Raw genomic sequence first — 26,422 nt, forward strand, 5'->3', positions numbered from 1 at the left:
GCCCACTGCACCTGGCCCTCTCCTGCCCACTGCACCTGGCCCTCTCCTGCCCACTGCACCTGGCCCTCTCCTGCCCACTGCACCTGGCCCTCTCCTGCCCACTGCACCTGGCCCTCTCCTGCCCACTGCACCTGGCCCTCTCCTGCCCACTGCACCTGGCCCTCTCCTGCCCACTGCACCTGGCCCTCTCCTGCCCACTGCACCTGGCCCTCTCCTGCCCACTGCACCTGGCCCTCTCCTGCCCACTGCACCTGGCCCTCTCCTGCCCACTGCACCTGGCCCTCTCCTGCCCACTGCACCTGGCCCTCTCCTGCCCACTGCACCTGGCCCTCTCCTGCCCACTGCACCTGGCCCTCTCCTGCCCACTGCACCTGGCCCTCTCCTGCCCACTGCACCTGGCCCTCTCCAGCCCACTGCACCTGGCCCTCTCCTGCCCACTGCACCTGGCCCTCTCCAGCCCATTGCACCTGGCCCTCTCCAGCCCACTGCACCTGGCCCTCTCCAGCCCACTGCACCTGGCCCTCTCCAGCCCACTGCACCTGGCCCTCTCCAGCCCACTGCACCTGGCCCTCTCCAGCCCACTGCACCTGGCCCTCTCCAGCCCACTGCACCTGGCCCTCTCCAGCCCACTGCACCTGGCCCTCTCCAGCCCACTGCACCTGGCCCTCTCCAGCCCACTCCACCTGACTGTCTCCTGCCCACTCCACCTGACCGTCTCCTGCCCACTCCACCTGACCGTCTCCTGCCCACTCCACCTGACCGTCTCCTGCCCACTCCACCTGAACGTCTCCTGCCCACTCCACCTGACCGTCTCCTGCCCACTCCACCTGACCGTCTCCTGCCCACTCCACCTGACCGTCTCCTGCCCACTCCACCTGGCCCTCTCCTGCCCACTCCACCTGACCCATTTCACCTGACCCATTTCACCTGACCCTCTCCTGCCCATTCCACCTGACCCTCTCCTGCCCATTCCACCTGACCCTCTCCTGCCACTCCACCGGACTACTCGCCTCGACCTCTTTCACATTCCCCATGAAATTCATGGACCTCAGTGCGTAATAATAAAATATAAATAAGTGCAGGTACCCAAACGTTTTTTAGGAGGCCACCACCCACTTCAGCACTGGCGCTATATCACTCATGGCATAGATACTGCCCTAAGTTTGGTTGGAGCAAGCAAATTAAGAGAGCCTGCCTTCCACCAAGGGTCAATGTGATACCTGCGCTACCCATCTTTCAAAGTCACATGTCCGATAGATAACTCACTCCAGAGGCCTTTCAGAGACCTTACTTAGATCTGAATTCACCAAACTGACGAACTATGACTATCACTCTAGAGTCCTGCTAGTCAGACTAACTCCTGCCTGACATCTGACTGACTACCTCTTGTCCAGCTCTATCAGTCATTACAGAACCAGGAGCATCATCTGCCTCTCATTCTATCCCCCAAACCACATCACAACAAGCTCTGAACTTCAGCAGGGAGGCCAAGCAATGGATGCTCATGCATGTCCTTTGAGCTCTCAAGCTGGGCAGCTCGGTAGTCCATCCGTCAGAATCCTGCAGGTCCTTCGGGACTTGTTCTACAAACCCGGCACCTTTTACAGCAGCAGAATCCAGATTTGCACTAAGTTGGAATATAGTGCGCCAATCACATGTACGCTGTACGTGGAAACTTACTCGCCCGTCCAAGCTCCGCACGAGTCTGGCGTCATTTATGTACAAAACAATCTGTGGCATGATAGCATACATATACAGTTACTATATCACAGCAACACGGATGGCGCCTAACTCCGCCTTAGCCATGCCTTCGCGGCATAGCCAATAGGTCTTGCTTTTGGGACCTTATAAGTATTTAGTTATGCAGCACAATATCCTTGGTGCAACATCATCAACTGTTGCATGGCTAAACACTTATAAGGTCCCAAAGGCGAGACCTATTGGCTATGCCAATACTTGTTCTATTTCCACCTCTTGAGGGCGCGTGGAGGCAGATACATCTTTCTCTATAGACCGCCGAATATGATTTGCCACTCCAGTGATCTGGAGTGATTTTAAAGTGCAGAGACTTTTTCAGTACTGTGGGCTTAAAGGTAACACCGGAGAGCAAAGTGGGGTTTTAACTGCCAGCGGGTGGATGTGGGTCGGTAGTAAGGTAACGGTGTCTCTGTGGCGGTCTCTGGGGAGCCCCTCCGTCCAGCGGTCCTCGGGTCGGATCCGTGTTCGGTCGAGGTCGGGATGGCTCTATCCGCTGGTTGCGGGGTCGCGTAGTAGTACTCGGGAACAAAGACAGAAAGGATACCAGGTGGGAGTGTTCTATTCTGAGACTGGTGCGGTGAGGGAAAGGGGGTGAGGGACCACTCGGTGCACAACACAGCAAGACAATAGTGAGATCTTGTGCTCGGGGCGGGTTGTTACCGGGATACCCAAAAGGCCCACAGTTATCAAGACGGTCCCCTACGCGTCGTTAGACACCCTCCCTTTATTCCCACCCAGCCCGTGAAGCGCTCGCGTACCTGCGAGAGCCACGCTCCTCCGGGAACGTGGCTGGGCGGCTCACGATATTGTTGGGCCTCCTGGCTCTCGTTACTCGTCGTCAGCGCCTCCGCGAGTTTCTGTCCGCTTCCTCTCCTCGCTTGCTCCTCCGTCCGTCTCCGCTTCGCCGTCTCGTTCTCCTCCTCCGGTGTTAAGCACACACCCTCGGTAGCGTCCTTCCGGGTATTTCAGGCCAGCCCTCCTCGTCGTCCTCACTGGGGGCGGGGCTTCCTGATAGTCCGTCCCACTTAAAGCTACGGGGTCATTTTTCCTCACTCGAGACGGGGAACTGTAATCCCGAAGGGGTCCACTCCTGGTGCTGGCGAAAGAGAAGAGGGGAGAGGGTGTTGGTCACCTTCGGGGTACCGGCGGGGTTATCCTCAGTCCGCATCCCCTTGTTACAAGTACACAACTGTGGTATTGAGTCAACCAAGAACTCCAGGGTAATTTATCATATCATTAGGAAGTACATCTTGTACTTTACCCATTGAATTTCTCGCCAGGATCTAAGGAGGCATTTTTTTAAACAGAAGTTTTATTGAAATTTTTATGAAGCAATGAAACCTAAAACAAAAAAAGGCAGTGCAGCTCCATCACATGGCCAATGAAGAACCATACATCATTAGCTCTATCCACAAGGCATATTTCAAATATAAAGTAATAATGGGCACTAAGTAATCTGAAACAGTACATTTATAAAGTTATTAGATTCAAGCTCAGTTTTCCTTAAGTCTCCCTGGGGCCTACTCCCCCCCCCCCCCCCCCCCCCCCCCAATCCCTCGAAATGATCTCCTTAGGTACCAGATTTTTCCCACTTTCGTGGACAGCCTCTCCCAGTGTAGATTTTTTTTCTGATGGCATGTACCAGTCCATGCCCTTTTCCCAACCAGCCATTGTTGGTGAATTTAGTGCACCCCACATACGTGCTATGTTGTGGTTGGCCACTGCCAGACCTAATGATAATCAGATCTTATTGTGTCGGGGGGGGGGGGGGGGGGTTTGGGTCATTCTCCCAGATGTGTAGAATGCAGGTTTTTACCGTGTCGGGGACCTCTATGCCTAGGACCGCCTTAATCAGTCCGCTTCGCGTCAACCACTAAGACCGTAGTGCTGGACAGGACCAGAGCTTATGCAATAATGTGCCTTGTTCTCCGCATCCTCGGATGCCTACAGCCTTCATGTGCGGTCATTGTGTATCCGCATCTCAAAGGGCTTTACAGGAGTTACCCAGGAGGTGAGGCTCCTGTAGTAGTAAAATGTCAGAGTTATGGCGCATAAGAAATTGGAGTATCCATCTCCCGTTTGATCTTGTCCACCAACCCATTTACAATCTACGACAGGACTTTGAGTAGGGTGCAAGGATTTTATGCCATGGCGGGTTCCAGCATGTTGATCCCTGGTATGTGTCTCGTAGAGTGGGTCCCCTGTCTCTCGTGGCATGTCTGTAGTCAGAGTTGTCACTGCTCTGTAACTTGAAATTGAACTCCTAATCATCATCAAATCTCCCCTCCCTGCCAACCTGCATGGTGAGTTCCAAACTATCCACACGTCCCCAACTAGCAAGGCGCCTGTCTCCCTTGTCAACATTTTAGCTAACTTAGAACTGGGGGTAAGCTTTGCCAATCTAGCTCCCGAGCCTTTGTTCCATCCAATGCGGATTTAATCTCAAGTCTTCCTTCTCTGGGCACAATGTTGTAGTAAAGCATAACATCACCTAGTTATAACATTGTCCTTATCAGGGCAGCTGAGTTTTGATCATGGCAGTAGACCTGGAAGAAAAAGGGGAGGATCAGGTTTCAGTAGGCTGATGGCTGTCTGGAATGTTTGTCCAGTTTTTGTGTGACTCCACCATTAGTTGTCGCAGGCTTATTCTTGTCTGTTTTACTGCCTCCATAGCCGGCGGGGGCAACCCATCTCCGGGAACTAAGCACCAGCCATTCCCAAGCCTTTTCAGGGGATTCAAAATGCCATGTTTTTCCCTCTGCGAGCACTCGTAGGTTGGCCGGGAAGAGCATCATGTATTTGAGGTCCTTTTTGTGGAGTGTCTTTTTTACTTCAGTAAAGCTGCGCTGCTGCTGCTCGGCTTTGAGGGTGAAGTCTGTATATAAACTGACTGAGGTGTTCTCAAACTTTAAGTCTAATTTGTGTCGCGCCACCTGGAGTACAGCGCCTCAGTCTCTGTGGTTAAATATTCTTGCTATGATTGTTTCAGGGGGCGCCCCCGGCCTAGGGGTGGTCATGGGCACCATGTGGGCCCTTACCACAGAGAAGAACTTAGAGAGACCTTTAGGCTGGAGAGCATTGAGGATAACATTTTCTGCAAAGAGGTCCGTACTCTGTCCCTCTGAGCGTTTGGGCACCCCCAGGCGGAGACTGTTTTGCCTAGACCTCCCTTCTATGTCCTCAAACTTTGCTTACATAAAGGTGTTTTCTTTCTGCAGGCATTCCATTTGTTTTCTGAGCGTGGCAGTGGTGTCGGAGATATCTGCCACCTGTTTTTCTGCATCTTGAAGGCGGTCATTAGTTTTGTTGCTGCAAGCCCGCAAGAATGACATCCCGACCACCACGTAGTACATTTTGGGTTTAGAGGTGCCCGTCACAGCTTGGATGGTGGCCATAATCTCTCGGAGGGTACGTTCTGACTTTTCCCCTCACTCTGGCCTGTTTGCCCATCAAGGGTTAGAGATTCCTCCTCTTGTTGTGTGCTTGTGGGTTCTGTGTATTTGCCCATTTTGTTCTGTTGCATGGTTTTGTTTCCCTTCCCCCCCCCCCCCCCCCCGACCATGGTGAAATGCTACCTTGGTGTGTGCCCCTCCCTCATCCCCCTGGTGTCTCTTCCAACGTGATGGGTGACAGACCGCCACCTACTGCTGCCTGCCAGGAGAAGGTAAGAGGGGGACACAAATTCACACCTTCAAAAGGTTTAGACCCAAATCGGCATGTGCTTCTCTGCCTTCTCGAAAGGTGCCATTTCTTGAACTTCTAGAAAATATAGAGATGACGATTGTTTTGTTGCAATTAAAACAAGCCCACCTTATCAGGTAGACATTGCATCCGCTTCTGCTGTCTTATTCCTGAAACTAAAGGCGAATAGTCAAACTTGCATGATATAAACCTGTTTATCCCAGGAAAAGTTAAATTGGTCACATTTTTCTGGTTCCTTTATCAGAGGAGGGTTGGAAGTTGACGTGACTACATACCTATGTGCCACCCTATGCTCAGTTTTGATCTGCAGATCCACTTTTGATTTAAAACCGCTTTAAGGAGCATTTTTCGGCTAGTGTCACTAGGTGGTGGAAACCTGGGAGGTCTGGGATTGCACTCACCACACAGGTAACTTTACCGTTTTGTTCTCTTGGAAGGTGGTGAACTCGAACTACCAAATATTTGATTATGTAAATAGTTGCCATCTATGCTTCGATTCAATCTAGGACAGTGGTTCCTAACCTGCGGTCCGAGGATGCCTACTCAGTTCGTGAACAATTGAATGCTTGCTCTGTAGGAGCAGCACAGCAAACAGTAGTGTGGACTATTGATGTCCTCAATCGAAGAACTCGTGCGCTGCCAAAAGAGAGCAAGCATTACGAACGGAAAGACAAACTGATTTGCTAGATATGCCAGAGTCTCGTATATTATTGTCTTTTAGAAAAAAATCACAATTTTGAAAAGCTCCTTCCTTTTTTTTCATTTTCGATTTTTGTACATATTTTTGTTTGTGAATTAAATTATTTAATAATCGGTGTATTAGTTTGATGTATACTTGTTTCTGTAGTTTTATGTAATTTTTGGGAGGGTGAAAATATAGAATTTGCTTAGGTGAGGGACCCTGGCTTCCAATAGTTTTTCAGTGGCCATCCACAAGTGTCAAAAGGTTAAGAACCACTGGTGAAGGAGTTTGTGGAAAAATCCAGCGCATCCTTGCGGTCCATCCAGAGCCCCAGGCACAGTCGTCTTTTATGTGCGGGCACATGAATTTTTCAAATGTGTTTATATTGCCTTTTCATTTTAAGTACGCAGCAATGTGTAACCCAACATCGTTAGGGACAGGCTCCCTAAAAAAGCAGAGCATTATTAAGCTGAGTCTTTGAGTCTGACTTTTAACAGTTTGTGGCGGTCCATTGAGGGTGAAGTGGCTGCAAAGGAGTCCTCCTCAGGCAAGGAAGTTGGAGAAGGATATTTGGGATGAGCGGACGAATGGTGGAAGAAGTAGGGAGGAGAGGAGGGGCCAGTCGTATTCCGTCCATGGAGTATCATACTATCCTCATGTGGTGTTAATTGCAAGGGCGAGGAGAGTCCTTCCCCATATTGTGTGGTTGGCATCAGTATTCATACCCATGATTCAAGTTTTGGGAGGGAAGTTTATGGGAACTGGGTTTGCACAGGGGTCTCCCCTGTTTGGACTCCGTGGGGCTGCGGTTGGGATCGCGCAAGGCCTGGTGCCCTCATCTGCGCCTGTGAAGTGTCAGAAGAATGTGAAGTAAGCATTGCAACTTTGTATGTGTTTGTGATTTCCCAGGCATTTGCAGTTCTCTATAAGGGACTTTAGTTCTATTTGTGCCCAATATTTCACTAAGCCTTTCCATTGTGGGATGCTGGGTCTTCTGGGCGATCTCCAGTTGGTGGATGTGGTCTTTTTGCTGGGAGAGGGCCAGGTTAATGAATCTGTTTCCCATCTTTCCCTTCTTAGGGTGGGGATATTGTCCCAGTAGGCAGCTCTCAGGGTTTAGTAAATTAGTGCGACCTGTGGTTTCCTCATGGTGAGATGTTACCACTGCCTAGAAGGCCTGCACTATGTGGAAAGACTAGACCATTTGGGGACACCTGCATCGTCACTGTTGCATCTTGGACATGCTGAATCGGCACGGTGGTGAATTAGGCCTAGTCTCTTAGGGGTGAGATGAGCTCTTTTTAACAACTGGAATTGTTAAAGGCAGGTTATCACATTTCAATTAACTTGAGTTGGGTTATACAATGCAGGTACCCATTCCTTGTGAATAATTTCTTACCCTATATCCCTGACTCACTTATCCCTTAGTAAATGGAGGTCCTCATGTGGTTCCCCATACAGGAGGGTAACCACTCTCCACCCATTACCCACTGTGGGCAGTTTAGTCAGTGTGGAACTACAAGAAGGTTTGGAGATTACTGTCGAGCCAAATATATGGTGTATTGTGGCCACTAATTTACCATAGCTAGGAAGAGGCCAAGGGGGCCCCATATGTGTTTATTATATATTCATATGGCACTAGATGACCATTATCGTATAGGTCACCTGAAGTTACCATCCCAAACTGTCCCCAGTTTGTGGTCCTGGATGATGGATTTTTACAGCAGTGTTAGCAGCAGAATTCTTGGGGAGTATCTCAGGCATAGATAGTAGCCTGAGCAACTCTTTCCCCTTGTTCCGGTGTTTGGCTGCTATAAGGACCAGTAGATCCTTCTGCATACTATATGCTTGTCTGCAGAGAAGCCTGAGTAAATCTTTTGAGCGTATGTTCGTCTATGCTCACTTAGTCTCCTCTGGTGGCACAGTTGCCAGCCATTATATGGCTCACTGCACAGCACTGCAGTTGGGCGGCCATGTGATTATAGGCAAAGTTAGGAACCCCCCAGCCACATGGGATTTTGGGGAGCTGCAGGGTCGACTAAGGAGGAAATGTTATAGGGAAGGTTAGCATAATAATAAAGCAGTCTAGGGAATACCACCATCATGGGAACGCCAATTCTGTCCATCACTCCTAATGGTAATTTCTTTCAAAATTTCATACCTCCCCGGAGTCACTCCATACCCTTCCCAATATTAGCCGCAATAGCATCCTGTGGATCGTGAAGGACTTGAACACCCGGGTATTTAGAGAAGGACAGATCCCAACAGCGCTGTCCAATTGAAGATCCTGGGGGACCTTCCTGTCGTCCGGCTCGATGGGAAAAGCACAGGACTTTGTCGATATGATGTGGAAGCAGGAGAGGCGCCCAAATTCATTTAAGAGTTGTAGTGAATGGGGTGAGCCCTGGGTTAAATTTCTGAGGTGGATTAGGACGTCGTCTGCTTATAATGATAGTGTGGAGTGTACCACCCCTGCCACGATACCCAAAGTTCTGCTTCCTGTTCAAAATCTGGCTCCATTCCCAGGGCAAGTTAAAGAAGAGCTAAGGGGCATTTCTGGGGTGATCCCCCCCCCCCAGCCTCCACCAAATACAGATTTGTACCGTGGATGCCGACCAGTTTTGACCTGAACGACTAGGTCCATGTATAGGATCCGAGTCCATCTAATAATCAGGTCGGAGAGATTTGTCCATCTCATCACTGCAAACAAATAGGCCCAATTAGGAGTGAAAAAATCTTTGCGCAAGTCAATGGACAATTTAATGGGCCTGGTGGATTTATACAGTTCAGAGTGCAGAGTATGGATGAGGCAGCGGATATTGGGGAATGTGCTTCAGCCGGGAACAAAGCCACTCTGGTCCCGACACACCTCTATTATGCAGTTGGCGATGAGTTTACTGATTTTATTATATGCGTTTAAAATTGATAGGGGTCGATAGTCCCCAGGTTCTCCGGTGTCCTAATTAGATTAAGAAAGTGGAACCAGTAAGGCTTCTCTCAGGGAAGCTGGTAGTCGACTTAATTCCTATGCTGCAATATAAAGGTTCAAAGACTTGGGAGCCTGACCTGCTGAGTATGCCTAATAAAATTCATTAGGCAGCCCACCTGTGTCTGGGGTTTTGCCCATTTGTAGGGATATTATGGTCACCTGTATGTCTAGCGAGGTGAAAGGGCTACCTACCTCTGTGCTCTGCTCAACCTACCTCTGCACTCTGCTCAACCGTCATGGTTGTCAGCCTGGTCATACCTAGATACATCTCAGATGCATCGGATGGTGGGGTTGAGGAGGTTAGTGTAGAGGTGTCCCTAATAGTCATGGAAAGCGCTATTAATCTCCAGCTGAGTGACAAATGGGGCAGCCATCCATGCTTCAAAGTGATGTTAACGGAGTCCCCCTCTGTTCAGAGCGAATAAGCCAGGCTAGGAGCTTTCCAGACTTGTCTCCTTCCGCATGGCATGTGGTCTAGAAAGCTTTGTAATTGTGGCATTTCAATCGATTGATTGGATCTTTTAGCTCAGCATCCAGGGTAGATTTGATAACAAATGTGGAGTGAATGCATGCTCCGTGTATAACTGTTTTCACAGCATCTCATTTATTGATAGGTATCACTGTTGAACCATAATTTTTCCCTAAATTAGTGGTCTATGTGAGTGTTGATTGTACCCTGTAAGCTTGGTCCTCCAGTGCAGCAGACTGGATTTTCCAAGTGGGGATTAAGGGCTGTCTGTTTTCCCATGTTGCCTGAATTAGTAAGGAATTGCGGTCGAAATATGTCCGTCCCAGATATACAAAACCAGATATCTGGGGCAGCAGTAAGTCACTGCTATATATTTTATCGAGGTGCAAAGGTAAATTTTGAACGGGGGGTATACAAGGAGTATTTAACTAGAACTGGATTTCTATGGCGCCAAGCGTCTGATAGGGTGATGGATCTTTCATGGGGCCAACCAGTTTCAAAAATTTTGGGCAAACCCCCTATGACCAATCAAGAAGGAGATTCCAGGGGGAGGAATACCTAGGGTGGATGCCAAATAACAATATTCCATTAAGAAACCGATTTGACCCACTGGTGGGAATGGAGGGTTTAGATTGACCATTAGACAAGAAAAAGGAAAGCATTTTATCTACCACAGATTTGGTCATGGGGGAAAACGGGGGGATAAGGCAGGAGGATAACCAGGTGGTGGACGCTTTCGACCACAATGCTCAACCTAATATGCGTTCGGATAGTCAAACTGTTAGCAACTTAGCCTGTGAGCTAAACCCACCAATTACTGGGCCTGACCTGGAAACTCCAATAAAGTTTGTGGACAATAGCCTAGGGGAACCTGGGCTGTGTCTAATCTCATGGAATATTGCAGGTCTTGCGGGTAGAATGGAGGATGAAGCTTGGCTGGAGCATGTGGGTGGTCAGGATATCCTGTGCTTTCAGGAGACATGGAGCAGAGTGGGTGGGGAAATTGATGGTTTTCAATCTTTTAATGTTTTGGCGGTCCCATCACTAGCTGGGAGGGCAAGGGGTGGGTTAATGACAGCTCTATCCATCAAACTAAAGAACCTGATAACCTCAAAAATAGTGGATACTCCTTGGTACCAGTTGCTCTTGTTGGAAAATTTGTTCCCAGAGCCCGTGTTGTTAATTAATTGGTACCATAATGTCTTTGATAGAAATGATGTATCTACAATCCAGAGTTTGGAGGAAGCAATATGTAAGGCTCGTAGTGATCGAGCTTTATTAGTAGTTATTTGGGTTGGTGATTTTAATTGTACACTGTGCAAATTTGGTGGCTGCAATGTCTGTGGTATCAATGATCTAAATGAACAGCCCTTGATGCATTTTAAACACACGCCCCAGGGGGACGCTTTAAATAATATCATTATTCTAAATGACTTATGTATGGTAGAGCCCTGGGCTGCCCCAAATATATCGCCAATACCAACCTTTCAGGGAACAAGAGGTGCAATGAGTACTATTGATTTTGTATTTGTGTCTAGTAACTTTCTTCATTATGTTAATAGGCTTGAGGTAATCGCAAGTGCCGTAAGCGATCATAATCCTTTAATGCTATCCTTGAGTGCCCCTGCTAGTAGAAAACATTTGGTTTGGGAGCAACCCATAACATATAATAAAAATCAGGGAGTTACCATGAAGTGGGGGAAAATAAATGCTGAAGGCCTTGAGGTAGAGATTCTGAATGTTTGTAAAACTGAGATCGAATCATGCCTGTCTCTGACGTCTGATCCAGACAAGGTCATTGGGAGTTTTGAAAAATTATGTGGGCACGTGGCTGAGCACCTTAGAAAACCAGTGGGGAAAAAGAATTTAAGGTGTTTTAAATGGTTTGACTCCGCATGCTCTGCCTCACATAAATCCTTAAAAGCTGCCCTTACACAAAAACCAAGAAATAAGGAACTGATAAGATCGACCAGAAGGGCTTATAAAGAGGCCATCACAAAGAGGAAGCAGGAATTGAAAAATCGAGCCTGGGACGATCTAGAGAAGGCCTCTGAGCTAAAAGATAGTAGGCTCTTCTGGGAAGTAGTAAATCGTCCCTTGTTTAAAAATGACACCAAAGAAAGTATACTGACGCAGATTACTGGTGAATCTTGGGAAGTTCACTTTGGTAAAATCTTTAATCCCAAAGCATTATTACTTTCGGATTTGTTGGATGATGTAGGGGATTTGGTGGTACCATCTTCAGCTTTGCTTCTTAGCTCTTCACTTACACTGGAAGAGGTTGAAGTAGCTTTGAGGAAGGGCATATCATTAAAAGCCCCGGGCCCTGATGCCGTCCCTTTAGACTTTTTTAAACATAATATTGAAGCTTGGGCACCTTTATTACTGAATGTTTTTAGGGCTGTTGTTCTTGGTCGCATCCCTGTATCGTGGAAGGTGGCAGTGGTGGTGCCGATTTTCAAGAAGGGCGATAGGTGTGATCCCCGATGCTATCGCCCTATATCCTTGATCGATGCATCATGTAAACTATTGGGGAGGGTTATTTTGGCCAGATTAGAAACATGGGCTGACTCTGTTGGTCTAATTGTGAACTCCCAGTATGGATTCAGAAGTGGGAAGGGGACAGTTGAGCAGTGCCTGAATTTGGCGCTAATTATTGGCAAGTACATGAAGGCAAGGAGTTCTGCAATTTACCTTGCCTTCATGGACCTGTCAAGCGCCTTTGACACTGTTTGTAGAAGCAGGCTGTGGCAGATGATGGACGATATGGGCTTCGAAGAACCCCTGGTGACACTTCTCCGCAGACTACACGCAGCAACGTCCGTGGCTATAAGATTTGGACCTGGGGGGGAAACAACTAAACCTATTCCCTCAACTGAGGGGGTGCGTCAAGGTTGCATTTTGGCGCCTTTCTTGTTCCTAGTATACACAAATGGACTAGAAAAGTACTTGTTGGACCACTGTTGTGATTTTCCTAAGGTAAACGGTAGGAGTATTCCTATACTCTCATATGCAGACGATACTGTTTTAATGACCCTCACTGGAAACAGTTTGCAGTTGTGCCTAGATGCCTTTAACACCTTCATGCTGGATCTTGACCTGAAGGTAAATTTTGGAAAATCTTTTGCAATGGTCTGTGGTCCTAAAGGAACAAAACCTAGAAAATTTGTGGTGAATCACTCTACTATTGAAAGGGTGGAGAATTTTAATTACCTTGGAAATCTTTTCAATAGCAAACTAAGTTGGGCTCCTTTAATGAAGGCTCGAGCCCAGAGTGCTACCCGCTCCATAGAAGGTCTTTTTCGCTTCTGTGGTAAGTTGGGTCAAAAACCTGTTGCGCACCTTAAAACTCTTTATATATCTAAATGTTTATCTGTGGCTACCTACGGGGCAGGAGTATGGGGGACCGAAAACCCCTCAGTGGTACAAGTGATGGAAAATAAATTCCTAAAACGGGTATTACTGATTCCATCGGGTTCATCGAATAGCTTCTGTCATAATGAAATGGGAATGACCAAAGTGACTGACATCATTCGTCTGTCACCCCTATTATTATGGGGCAAAATATGGTTATCTGACGATTTGCAGCTCTCGAGAGAAATTCTCTCAGACTGCTTGAGCCTGGATAATGCAAACAAGATCCCCTGGTTGTCATACGTCAGGGACATGTTGAATAAGATAGGTTTGGGTCATGTTTATGAAAATCCTGCAAACATCCAGGGAAACATAAAAACCCAAATTAAGTCAAATTACTGGAAGTTTTTAGGCTCACGGTGTCTGGGAGGCCCTATTGGCTATGTACCTAAGTTACAGCATCAATTTTATTTAACTTTTACAACTAATGTCCAATGGCGGTTTTATCTCACGAGGTTTAGGCTAAATACCCTCCATTTTCTTTTCGCCTTTCCTAAACAAGGGGGTTGGTGTGAGCAGCTACCCCCTTGTCCCTGTAATGACAGAGTTAGCCAAAGTACTATACATGTTGTCCTGTTTTGCTCCTTATATCAAGATCCTAGGATTAGATTTATTAAACCTGTCCTGAAGGGGCAGCAACCATGCACTTATAAAGAAGGCTATGATTATTTGCTGTCATTATCTTCTGTTGATACTTGCTGTGCCATGTTAAATTTTATAAGAGTTTCACTTCAGATTAGGAAACGCTATGGATAAATTAGCTGTAGAACTGTGCTTTGCCATTGGATTTGTATTTATGCTGTATGATGGATTTTTTTGAATTGTAATTTTTATTTTATGGATGGATCACCTTATTTGTGTATTATGTTTTTTAACTTTGTGCTTTTATGATTCATTGTATGAATCGAATAAAGATTTTTTGAACCGATAGGACCCACATTTCTTGCCAGGCACTAATGGCTCTGACCGTTCATGTTGGGGAGGGAGCCCGAGATTAGAGGCGGATGAGACCTGTCAATATTGGTGTCTTCTACACCGTTCTAATACCCACAGAGATCAATGAGGAGCCGGCATGGCATGCTAGTTTAGTCGAAAGAGTCCTAATAATACCCTTGACCTACATATGGGGCATAAATACAGTCTATGAGGACTTCCACACCATCGCTAGAATGCTTAGTAGGAAGACAAAAATCCCCTTTGGCTGGGCCTATGCAGTGGTGGGTGAGTTGGAAAGGAACGCCTGGTTTGATCCAGATCAAGCCTCCGCAGGCGAAGGCAGAGTATGTGGTGCTAATCAGTAGGCCTCTTCACCAGTGGTGAGGTTTTGGGAGTTCCCCGAAGTAAACCTATATCCCCTGCAATAAATCCATGTCCGTGGCCCTCTGGTGTTAATGTAAATGTTATGTTGCTTGGGTAATCTATTGAGGCCTCTAACATTCCATGTCAGGATGGAGTAGTGGTATAGCCGTTCTATTAGGGGGCTAGAGTTGTGCGCTGTTGTGTAATGGTTAAGAATAGGTAAAAAGACCAACCTCCTAATTTGTCCTCTCCAGGTGTAACATCCGCCCATTGCTCCCAGGATCTTACATAAGCCGGTCGGAAACATAGAACAAGTGAAACACCTAAACAGAACACTCAAACCAAGGATGGGGTTATTAAACCTGCTAGCCAAAACATTTCAAGCCTATTAGGTTAAGAATTATGGTTTAACTTAATGTGGTGGTTATGGGGGTCGGGAAGCCAACTGAGATAGCCTGTTCTCAGGGTGGGCAGCGGAAATGATTCAGCTAGATGATCTGTCTTGGGTGGCTGCAGCCGAAAAGGACTCACCCGGCTCTGCATATGGGGTAATATTGAGCAGTACAGCCTACCCCATGTTGTCTGCCATTCTGGGTGTCAATGGGGACCAATCTGTTTCTGATTTAACTGTACTGGTGGAGTCTTGTTTTGATCCACTGCAGTCTCTTTCGGGCATGTTTTTGGGGTTTGTTCTCCAGGTGGTTAAGCGTTTTGCTCTGGAGGCCAACCAGCGGTGTTGTTCCTCTTGAGCTTGTTATGTCGATGGAGGACTCTTTATTCGTTGACTGGGGTTTCGCTGCTAGAGGCACCTGTGCCTCCTGTTGAAAGCTAACCATGAGATGATGGAGATCAAGATGGAAAAGGCGAAATGGAGATTAACTAATACCGTCTCAAACAATTTGTTAAGTACGACCATATGGAGTTGTCCCCCCTTGTTTAATCAACACTTCCTGAAGTTTGTAAATGTGGCATTCGTTTTTTTCACCCCTCAAACGTGAAAATGCTTATTTTGTTAAAAGTACGAAGCGGCATAGTGGAATAAACAAGCATTTGCAATGCAATAAGTCTCACATTTGCAAGAGTATAAGCTATTGGCATTGTATAGGACAATGCCTTTTATTTATTTGTTTTGATAATTTACACATAAATAAAAGGCTTTGTCATTTACAATGTCAATAGCTCAAACTCTTGTAAATGCAAGACCTCGACCGCCATTGTCCCGGGCCGCTTGGAAAGTGAAAGCATGCATGGCACGCTGAAAGTTGCAGGAAAATATGTCATGCCTGCAGTAGGGGAAACGCATTAAAGAAAATAGTGCTTACAGACTAAATAAGACATACCGTGTAACTACTGAAGTAAAAGGGACATCCTCATGAGGGGTTACTAATGAAGACATGGTGGTGCTAAGGATGGACTAACGAGCCTATTAACGAATCAGAAGCCAGCATTTACAAAGGACAATGACACAAGCCAGTGAAAAATATGGGTGGAGCTTTAAGTCCATTCTCTAATACAGGGCTTTGTAAGGACAATTTTTAATGTGTATATCGAGTAAGCACAGAGTAAACGCACACAGGACCAGCAAATATGCTGCAAAATGCCCTGGGCAGATCTGTATGCAAGCTCACAAATGTTAATGGTATACCTCAAACATTACTTGCTGATAAAAGGTATATATTTATTTCTTCAATCATTAATTATTTTTCTCTTTGGCTTTAGAATCAAGATGATGGTGCTGGTCCCAGTACTGTGGGAAATGACCGTGTCCGAAACCTGCAGAGCGAGGTGGAGGGGGTGAAAAACATCATGTCTCAAAATGTGGACAGGATCTTGGCCCGCGGGGAGAATCTCGACAACCTCAGGAATAAAACTGAAGACCTGGAAGCCAGCGTGAGTACCTAGCTAACTCTTCATTCAGGTCTGGAGTGGGAGCGAGTGTGTATGTTTACAAGATGACTCTATATCGGCTGGACATCCATTTTCCTTGCCTTGGCTTTCATTTAACTATCCAATGTATTCTCGGAGTTACTGACATTTTCACCTATACTGAAGCATTCTCTTTGTGTGGCTGTGAGTGAGGGACATAAGTGCTTATGTCTGGAATACCTGTGTGACATCATTGTATGGGTTTTCCCTTTAAATGCTGGGGTAATTGCTGTGTTTTGTTTTCACAGATGAATTTCTCTGTGCACACACATTCCCATCCATTCATTAAGTAGATTAGAACATTGGAATTTTGAGAGCTCCATTGAAGACAATGGAGTAGCTCCGGGATTATAATGACTGGCATAAGCCCGGAGCCCCAACATTCCGATGTTAGTCTTTGTTTCTCCCTTTTTAATTTAGAACATTCTACCCTCAGTGGGTTGTATGTTCTAGTAGCCTTAGAGCCCTTCTACCTCAGGCTATACCAGTTGTTAAAGGCTCTGTCCCTTGTTATACATGACGCAACCGGTATAGTCCGAGGCAGCGGGCTATAAGGATATAGGAAACCGTTCAAACTGGATTTGTGTATGGGTAACATCATGTGCTTGTCTATTTCTGTCCGATGTACACAGTACATCGCCCACCCATGCTCGTACTTCCAGAAAAGTACTACGCACACAAACACTATGGATTTGAATATGCTCCTCAGAGCTGGTGGCTGAAAATTCGCTCCCATATCCTTAATGATACACACTTTTATTGCTGTTGCCTGGTTTTTAAAAGCTGCCCTGCACAGTACACTGTGACCTGCTCTCTTTTTCCTTCAGTTGACTTGACAAATGGTGAGACCACTGAAGGTGGTGCATGCGATGCTCAATAGCAGAGTGCTGCTCTGATCGAAGGAGGTACTCTCCACGTTTACCCCCAATCATTGTGAGCGATGAGTCACTTCTCCCTCTCTGAGATGACTGGTGACACTGGACTGTAGCTGAGACGTGCAGGCCTTTTTTCACCTGCACACATGATGGATAGTCTCCTGTAATGATTCAACAAGTCCTCTATAACTAAAGTCCTTTGTATGTGTGTGTGTGTGTGTGTGTGTGTGTGTGTGTGTGTGTGTGTGTTCAACCTGGACAATGGATGTCGATTTGGGACACAAGACTGGGATCTCTCTGCAGTCTGTGCTTTGACCAAAGTGGATGTGACAGCTTGTCTGTATCTTTAGGTAGACCTCCCCTGCCTGATCCTGGAGTTATCTGGTGGGGTTGTTCTTGTAGGAGCCGGATTCTTCTGAAAATGGAAAAGCTCACTGCTTTCTCTTTTTTTTTGTGGGCTGGTAACTTTCGCCAAGCCACTTTGCTCTGTGGCTTACCAGACTGGCTTGAATCAACAAAATTACTTTGCCCCGTTCTGACTGTCTCTAATGGAGTATGTGAAATCAAGATGAATCTCACGGTTTGACTGACTTAATATAGGAGAAAGAATTTAAACTAAATAAAGGTTGACTTTGATTCAAGTGTGTGTGTGTCCACAGAAGAATAAACATTAGCCCCCTCGAGGCAGCAACTTGTACTTAGTCCAACTTCTATAGGACTGTTCCCATCAGTTCTGAGGCCAGGGCTTCCAGAAGCAGGGACATGCCTTGATTTTAAGTTTGTCAGCATTCCTTGGACTCTGGAGAATTCTTGCTTCTGTGACTAGTCAGATAAGCTGAAACCTGAGCTGTGATTTGAGGAGCGGACACTTTACTGGGAGGATGATCAACACCGGGCCAGCTGGGTTTGTGTGGAGATCACTTTGAGGGACTGAGTTTCATGAGAACCACAAGATCTTCCCTAGCCAAGTTAGCCAAAGTTATAGAAGTGACTCAAGATAATCATGTGAAGTTGTGAAGGCTTTTCCTGACATGTTTGTGGTAAACATTCCCCTTGCCCAACATGTCTTGTACCCTGTTGTGCCTTTATCTGCCCGAATCCAACCCCAGACTAACCTGGATGCCTTTTCACTTCACTCCAGTCACCAGCTGTTTCAGTGGCTCTGGCCAGTTGTTCTTCTGGAATGATTTGAATCCTCTTGCTAGCTCGTATGTTCTGGACACATTGGATTTTACCTTTGTAGTTGAACCCAACTCATAGTCTGCTTCTAGTTAGGACCAGTCACATCTTTGGGTCCACTTGGTGCCTGTAGTCACCTGGCCACCCATGCTATCTGTAAAATGTGACACTGACAGAATTCTTTCTAGATGCAGACAGCCTAAAGTTAGCACTGCTAGGAGAGGCTTGTAAATGGTGGCCCAACTCCAGTTTTGGTCTCCTGATGTGAATACTTGGAGAGACTTAGTCATCTTAAATCTTTAACTGGTCTGATTCTGACTTGTTTCTCTTCTGGACACCATACTATCTGGCGTGCAGATGCCAGATAGCTTCATGAAACTGGACACATAGACTGTGAGCATTCTTTGGCATCCTAAAATTTCAATTTTCCTAAATTGGGTGGGGGTTTTTGGGCACAGGTTTTAGGGTTTCTGTTTTTTAGTATTAAATGTAGGTATCAACAAAGTTACTCAAATTAAGCAGTGATGTCAGGATCTGACTAAGAACCTACAGATTTTCGAAGAATAACAAAGTCTCTTGCCATGTATATTATGGCAGTATATAAACATCTATCACCTCTATTTTATTTTATCATTTTTAAAGTTTCAGTTACAAGATGCCTATGAAGGGAAAAATCCAAACTATCTATGCACAGAAAAGACTGTAGCAGGACAGATGAAGAAATAATCCATTACCTTATATGTTTCTTCGGTGTATGGAGGTTTTCCACATGCCACCGACACCCTACAATATGTTGCCTCAAAATAAGGTAACTAAGAAGCTTTGTTTTGCTACATCCCAGCCTCTGGCAGTCAATAAAATCAGAAACCTATCTGCGGTTCATTCCTTAAGTCGGTCTTCGGCTATCCCAGATGTTTTTGCCTGACTTAGCGAGTGGGTACTAGGACAACTTTACCTTGAACTGTGTGGGAGAATGCCTAGGCAAGGTAATATCCATTTTAGAATTCTGTACATAGATTGTACTGCAGAATCTATTTGGGGTTCTAAATTTAGGTCCTTGTGTAAGAGGATTCCTAGACTAGGGATGGTGAAATGTCTGTTACCGTCACTTTTATTCTGTGTGTTTTGGAAGGTTTAAATGCTCACCAAAGAAACCTGCCTCTTCAGAGAAATGAAAAGCTCAACACCATCAAAATGGCCTGCCTCTTTATATTCCCACTTTTTTTTTTTTAGGAACGAGTAAGCATGAATGAACAATTTGCCGCTTGGGAGAATGCTCACATATTTTGTGCCACTTCAGGCTCTTCATTCCAATTTCCATTGTCTCTAAACCACCTCTTTGTGTCAACAGCCCAAGCCTAATTTTTCACCAACGTTCAACATCCCTGTAATCATTGTTTTCTAAGGTTTAGTAACGTTCCTGAGGTCAATCCAAAGTGTCCTTGTCTTTTCCGTACGGTGTCTACTATCATGTTGGAAGTGTGAAAAAATCCCGTCTTTTCAGGACTCGACTTGAAACCAAAATCAGCCCTGGCAAAAATGTTCAAACCTGTCCCACACTGAAAGAGGCCATGACTAGAATGGGTGTCCACTGCAGCAGCAGCAGCAGCAGCAGCAGCAGCAGCAGCAGCAGCAGCAGCAACAAGGTGATGGATCTCAGCCACCGGCAACAGCGTTGGGCCCCATTCCTGTCCATCGTTTCTCACCTACCACGCCCCACTAGGCAAAGACCTGCCATTTGAAAATCAGTCCTGACCCTGCTCCTCCTGGGAAAAGCTGTCTAGAACTCCCAGGCTAAGTCCTTTCCATAATTGGTTACAAGCAACCACAGACAGGTTTCTCCCTACTGGTGGCTCTTTGGTAAAATGTAGATTGTGTCTGGTCTGGGGTTGATTTTGTTCCCTTCTCGATGAGGCATTGTGAGGCAGTTCGAGATGGACTGTTCCCATGAGGAGCAGGGCCAGTATTGAGGCAGGTCTTTGTCTAGAGTGGCACAGTGAATTAAGAACGATGGCTTGGAATGCTACACCGTACAATTGTCAGTGGTTAGACTTCCTGCAAGCATTCCTTCATCACCTTTTGTGTGATTGATGACTAGAACCGGGCCATTGGGGAATGATGGCAGCCCATCCTGCCCTGAAACCAGCCCACCCAGCTGACAGTCCTATGGGATAATGCTGGGATGGCAGAATAGCGAGTCCAGCCCTGTCTGTGTTCCTCTGCGACGACTTCTTGATGGGTTCTTTTGTGCAGATGGACCCGTCAGTTGTCCAAGTTCATCCGTCGTCCCTGTATTGCCGGCATCATGCAGCAGCACGTTAGATGTTAAGTTGAACAGTACTGCCTGGTGTCTAAATCAGCTCCGACCCCTCTTGGAGCTGCATTATGCTCTGCCCCAGGTCTTTGGTGTTAGCTTTTGCCCCAGTTAAGCGACACCCACTTCCACTGTTTATCAGGCTCTTCTGTACCAGTGGTGGTGATGGCAGCCATCCACCTTCGGTGCCATTTGCACCAGCTCTCTTGGGTTGCTGATCTTTTCTTTCTGCCTTATCACCAATTTCTCAATACCTCTGTCGGTAGGCGAGGGGTGCAGTGCCTCTTTTGCCATGCACTTGGTGTACCTGCTCACAGTGGTGAGCTTGCTTCCTTACTAAGGTATTATCGAATCCCTCATGCACCACCTGGTGCGTGATTGGCTCTCCACATGGAGTAGGGCCAAGACAAGCTGGAGAGAGCCTCCAAGCTTACAAAGAACAGTTGTGCCAATTGGCTTCTTGCTCTGCCCTCTTTGGAATGTTTTTAAAGGGAACAATGGCAATAGGCTCTCACAACCATCGAGTTGCCATGTTCATTTTCTGTGGTTTGGTTCTGGAAGTTGAAGTTAAGACTTATCGCTTTGCAGTTACATGGCATCCTGATGGGTGTCACCTCTGTTCCATTGATTAATTTCTGTTTACAGAGTAAACTGAATGAGTATTGAAGATGTGGGCGAACACAAAAATACCCACACTCTGCCCCTTAGTAGAACATTGGCCACTGAGCTCACTGTACAAACAGATTCGAGCATCTGTAGGATAAACACAATCAAGGCCTTTCTGCCTGCCCGAGAAGTTGCTAGCACCTTGTTTTTGTTGTTTTTCTGTATGTGATGTGAATTTAGCCGCACTTTTTTTTAACTGAAAAGTTTTAATTCTTTATTGAATCTGTTCCTCTGGCTGAACATTCAGTTTGGCTTTTTCTTACTATGTACGGTGCATATGTGTCTCTTACATCTACCGACTCGTAGAGTAAGTCTTTACTGCCTGACTGTGCACTTCTGGAGAGTCAGGTGCACAGAAGGGAGTAACTTCCCTATCCAATTACATTGTTCTTATATTTGTGGCCCTGCTGCACCATTGGGAAATGCGAGTACATTCATACATCACATTGTCCAGTAACTCTTAACCGCTCACCGGACTCTTCCCCTTCACCCCCATCATGATGAAAATGTCTAACAATAGTTTAACCCATCATCCATACCACTGGATTGACCAAAGAGCCTCGTATCTTTAACCCTACGTCACAGAGCTTGCTAAACGCACAGAAATGAATGCACACTTTGAAAAGATCTGCATGTTCTTAGACCACTCTGGCACTGGCACTCCATTGGGCACAGTGACAACACCAGCTGTAAATGATAAATCAACATAAATATTTTCTGTGAGAAATTGAATTGTTGGTTGCAGGGGGTGCAAGCCCTTCTCAAGCAAAAGCCACAATCCTTTTTAGTGTGAACCACAAAAGTCACTAAACTAACCTGTGCTTAACCCTCTGGTAGCTTGGTACAAAGGCTTAGCTGCAATGTGTAATGTATTTATGCTGCACACAAACAGTAATAAAGTGGAAAAATAACACAGGAAAAAATCCCACATAAATAATTTGGCACCAAAAGGAAAAAAATCCAATCAGTAGAACCAGAGATATGCAATTTCAAAGATTTAAGGTGGGTATAGAACCTAAAAGAAAAAAACGCCACTCGTGTAAGACCAGATGAAAGTCACAAGTTCAGGCTGACTGCGATGGAGCGTGGGCTGGATACAGGGACCAGGTAGCTCCAGCTGAAAAGTTACCTTCTAAAGTCCATCTCGCAATGGAGGAAACCACGAGGACTACGGAGAATGTAGCGGATGGTCGTCGCTGTAGTTCGAAGAGAAGCCCGAAATCGTGGGCAGTCATCGCTGTAGTGGGAAGCTCCTGCCAGGCGTCATGGACAGTTGATGCTGAAGCTTCATGTTGGTGGTCTTAGCTGCCGATCGCTGTAAAGCGAAGAGTCTTGTTCACCGGAACTTCATTTTGATGGTTTGTGCATGGGCCAGCAAAGCTTGGGCAGGTCCATTTGCAGGTCCAGTGCAGCAGGTCAGCTGGGTAGTTGCAGGGAGGCCTCTGGAGTGTGTTGTATCCCTGTAGCTCACAATAGGAGGCCTGCTAACTAGCCCTTGGAGTCGCTCATGTAGCCTGGAATGAAGCATCTAGGTGCAGTCTTCCTTCTTCTGCAGCAGAGTGGGCCTCAAGCAGCAGGGCAGTCCTCTGGCAGTAGGGCAGTCCTTGTGTAAAATCCACAAGTCCAGGAGTGTATTGAAGAGTAGGTCTAAAGGTCCCATTATTAAACCCGGTGTCCGCTTTGAAATGGAAGAAGCTTCTGGTCTCTCCCTCCCCCCAACCGACAGAGTTGTTTGGAATTTGTGCCCTCCCTGTCTTGATTCCAATCTGTCTGCAGTCACAGTAGGCTAGGGTGAAGTTCTTTATATGTGAGTTGAGGCAGCGTCTTTGAAGTGAAATGGGACAGGTGACAACTCCGCCCTTCCATCAAGTCAGGGTGGTATATCCTGCCAACACCCAGTCCCCAGTACCGTGTGGCTGTCTGGGAGGAACACACAAAGGTCAACTGTTCACTACACATAGTCATGTGACCCAGGAACTGGCTGCTGGCACTAAGTGGTTAGAACAATAAAATGGCAACTTTCTAGAAGTGGCATTCTCAGAGTTGTGAATTAAAATGAGACTTTACCATTAAAGATGATTTTTAAACGGCAAATCCTTAGACACCACGCATGACATTCCTACATGCTCCCAAACAACATGCATCCCTAAATTTAATAAGGTAATCCAATGTTATCCTACGGAAGAGGTAGGCCTTGTAATAGTGAAGAATGAATTTGAGAGTTTTTCTCTTGCAGAACATTTAAAACCTAAACCTGCATGTCCAACCTTTTAAATACAATTCACTCTGCCCAGTGGGCTGTTTAGGGCTACATGTGGGGTGATTTATATGTATTAAAAGGAAGGTTTAGGAATCGCTAACAGTTTATTTTCCCGGATCAAAATGTCAGTTTAAAACTGCACACAGGCTGTAAAGGCAGACCTGAGACATGTTTGAAAATGCTACTCCAGTAGGTGGCACAATAAGTGCTGCAGACCCACTAGTAGCATTTAATTTACAGGCCCTGGGAACATGTAGTACCACTGTACTAGGGACTTGTAAGTAAAATTAAATATGCCAGTTCAGTGTAAGCCAATTTTACCATGTTTAGGGGTGAGAGCACAAACACTTTAGCACTGGTTAGCAGTGGTAAAGTGCACGGAGTCCTATGGGCAGCAAAATCGAGGTCAGTAAAAATTGAGGAAGGCAAAAAGTTAGGGGGTGACCCTGCAGAGAAGGCAAGGTCGAACATTTTCCATATTCTATTAACAGTCATACTTTTTTCAAATTAAAGGATATTACAACAGACTGGGAGTATTTCATGCCTCGTTAGAAATCTGACATTGAAGTAATGTTTGGAAAATGTTGTGGCTATACAATTTCTACTGTGTGTTAGAATGAGACGTTATGTTTTTTGCTATCTTTCTGTACAACGTTTGTTGTTTCCATTCAACAAACCGGTTTAGTTCTATGCCTGGCAGGGGCATCTTTTGTACCGAAAGCCACCAGTCCCTATCCAGAGTTACAGACCAGTTCTGTGTGGCTCTGGCATACCCATGCACCAGAGTTCTGTTCCAGACAAGGCTAAAGGGTGAGCTTTTACTAAATAATTTTAGAAAAATCTAAATTCTGTTTAGCGAGAACTCCACCTCACCTATTGAGGCGCGGGCATTTTTGTCCCTCCCATGACTGATTCATTAGATATGCAAAATTGGAAAATACATGGTTAGTTTGCAGCAATGTTGTTGTTTTCTCAACGACAAGGTCTGGACACCTCATTCTATATTATTACCTTTACATTGGTGGCCTTGCCTGCACAAAGATTATTTCCAGACAACACTGACCAGCCACAGGCACAAAATCGCCCTCTCCCAATTCCATGCAGAATAAATGTCAACCTTATCCTGTAAATAATTTAGGAAACAATGAAGCCCTTAATTGGCACGCCAACCATTTCCTCCATCTTCTGAGTGCTCAGTCTTTTTTTTATTTTTATTTTTGAAGTTTGGGGCACTTGGCACTTAAGCCTTCATAACTTTTTTCCCCCCACAAGTTGTGAGGGTCAAATTTGCATCGTTTTATCCGATGTATTGGCGATTCTAAAGTTCCATAGGTGCTGTGTTTGTAGGGAAACAAAAAAGATATCCTAAATATATCAAAGTGTTGTTTTTTGGTGGGGGGAATTAGAAAAAGGTTTGGTGCAAGAAAGTTTCTCTCAAAAATGGCATCAACAATAGGTTTACTGTTCGAAGATCACCCTCTTCCCAGCTCTCAGGTACAGGCAAAGTATATTTTTTACCACCGTGTTTGCGTTTATCTAAGTAGTAATTGGTTTTTCCTTATTTTGTGGTTTCTACCTACTTGGAGTTTGTGGTGTAAAGAGGTTTGAAACCATGGGTGAAACTTGAAAGCTTTACATTTTTGAAAAGTAGACAAAATGTACAATTCAGCAAGGGTTTTTTTGTGTAGATATCTTATGGTTTTCCATTAGCAAATGAGAAGGAATTGGCATATATCCTCTCTCTGCGGCTTAGATGTCAAATCTATGCCTCAACGAATCAAACTTTCATCGCCCTTGCTATGGGGATGGAGATGCTCTAGGCCCCAGGGCGAAAAAGACTTGGAAGTGCGTGGAAGGATATTGGGGCTGCAAAAAGACTGGTGGGGATTCAGGCCTGATGCCAGCGTGGATTGCCCCAGCCCCATTTTTGCTTTTACTTATCTTCTTAAACAAAGTAATCCCTGTTGTCTAATTGGCTTGTCCCCTAGAGTGGGGTAGATTAGGGGTCAACCCACCAATTGCAAGCCCTCCTCAGGGGGGAGGAAAGGCTGACGTTTTATTTTTAGCGGGAAATGGAGAATTTGTCCATGCCCGGGTGGCTGCTTCTGAACCGTGTCGCTCCCTAGTGTCCGATGGGTGTATCCCTGCTCTAGGATCGCCTTTCTGCGGTGATTACCAAGCATAGCACCTCTGGGGTAGGTATCATTTGAAAGGGGACACTTTCATAAACAAATACATTAGGCAATAGAAAAAGAAGTTCAGAGACTCTGACCCATCCACTTCTTATGAACGTATCAACCGTTACACGAGGACTAAAAAAGTGGGTATGTTGGTTTGCAACAAGTTTTTTCTGCTTCATTCAAGGTGGTTGGCTGTGAACGATTGACTTTCAAGACTACTTTTTCAGAATTTCGTATTACAGTGTGCCCTCCCTAGACAACAATCTTCGGATTTGTTGTAGGAAAGGATCATTGTCTGTTCTGGTGCTGCTGTGTGTCCTGTAAGCTTGTCCTTTGCACCTACACAAAATGTGTAGAAGCGATAGCAGCTTATATACTACGTGCACTGGGCACATGTATATGTGTAATACTTGTACGACAGCTGTCTTTTCAGGATCGCAGAAGACACATTCCTGATGACAATGGACCGTCTCTACCTCCAAGAATATTTAATAACTTGACAGACCTCTTCTTTGATTTCCAGGATTAACTGTTATGTGGTGATTTTTAACTTCAATATAGTTTATATCATCTTCTGAAATAAGACTTTGTCATTGTTAGAAATAGGGGGTGTGTGACTCTTGTCCCGCTTCCAGGGACATCTCTGTCCACCAGGACAGCAAGCCACAGTGGCCACTGAGAACTATCAGTGATGCGCCAAGCCTCAGGC

General features: G+C 45.9%; 1 protein-coding gene across 2 annotated transcripts in view; it reads left to right on the forward strand.

The window, feature by feature from the left end:
* Positions 1–26,422, forward strand: part of VAMP8 (vesicle associated membrane protein 8) — a 114,365-nt gene that overhangs the window by 72,141 nt on the left and 15,802 nt on the right. For both annotated transcript variants that reach the window (XM_085634996.1, XM_085634995.1), the window contains exon 2: positions 16,033–16,203. In XM_085634996.1, the coding sequence (XP_085491122.1) occupies positions 16,033–16,203 (171 nt within the window). The remainder of the gene's footprint in view (positions 1–16,032; positions 16,204–26,422) is intronic.

Source organism: Triturus cristatus, chromosome 11 (genome assembly GCF_964204655.1).
Source record: "Triturus cristatus chromosome 11, aTriCri1.1, whole genome shotgun sequence".
Classification (NCBI taxonomy): domain Eukaryota; kingdom Metazoa; phylum Chordata; class Amphibia; order Caudata; family Salamandridae; genus Triturus; species Triturus cristatus.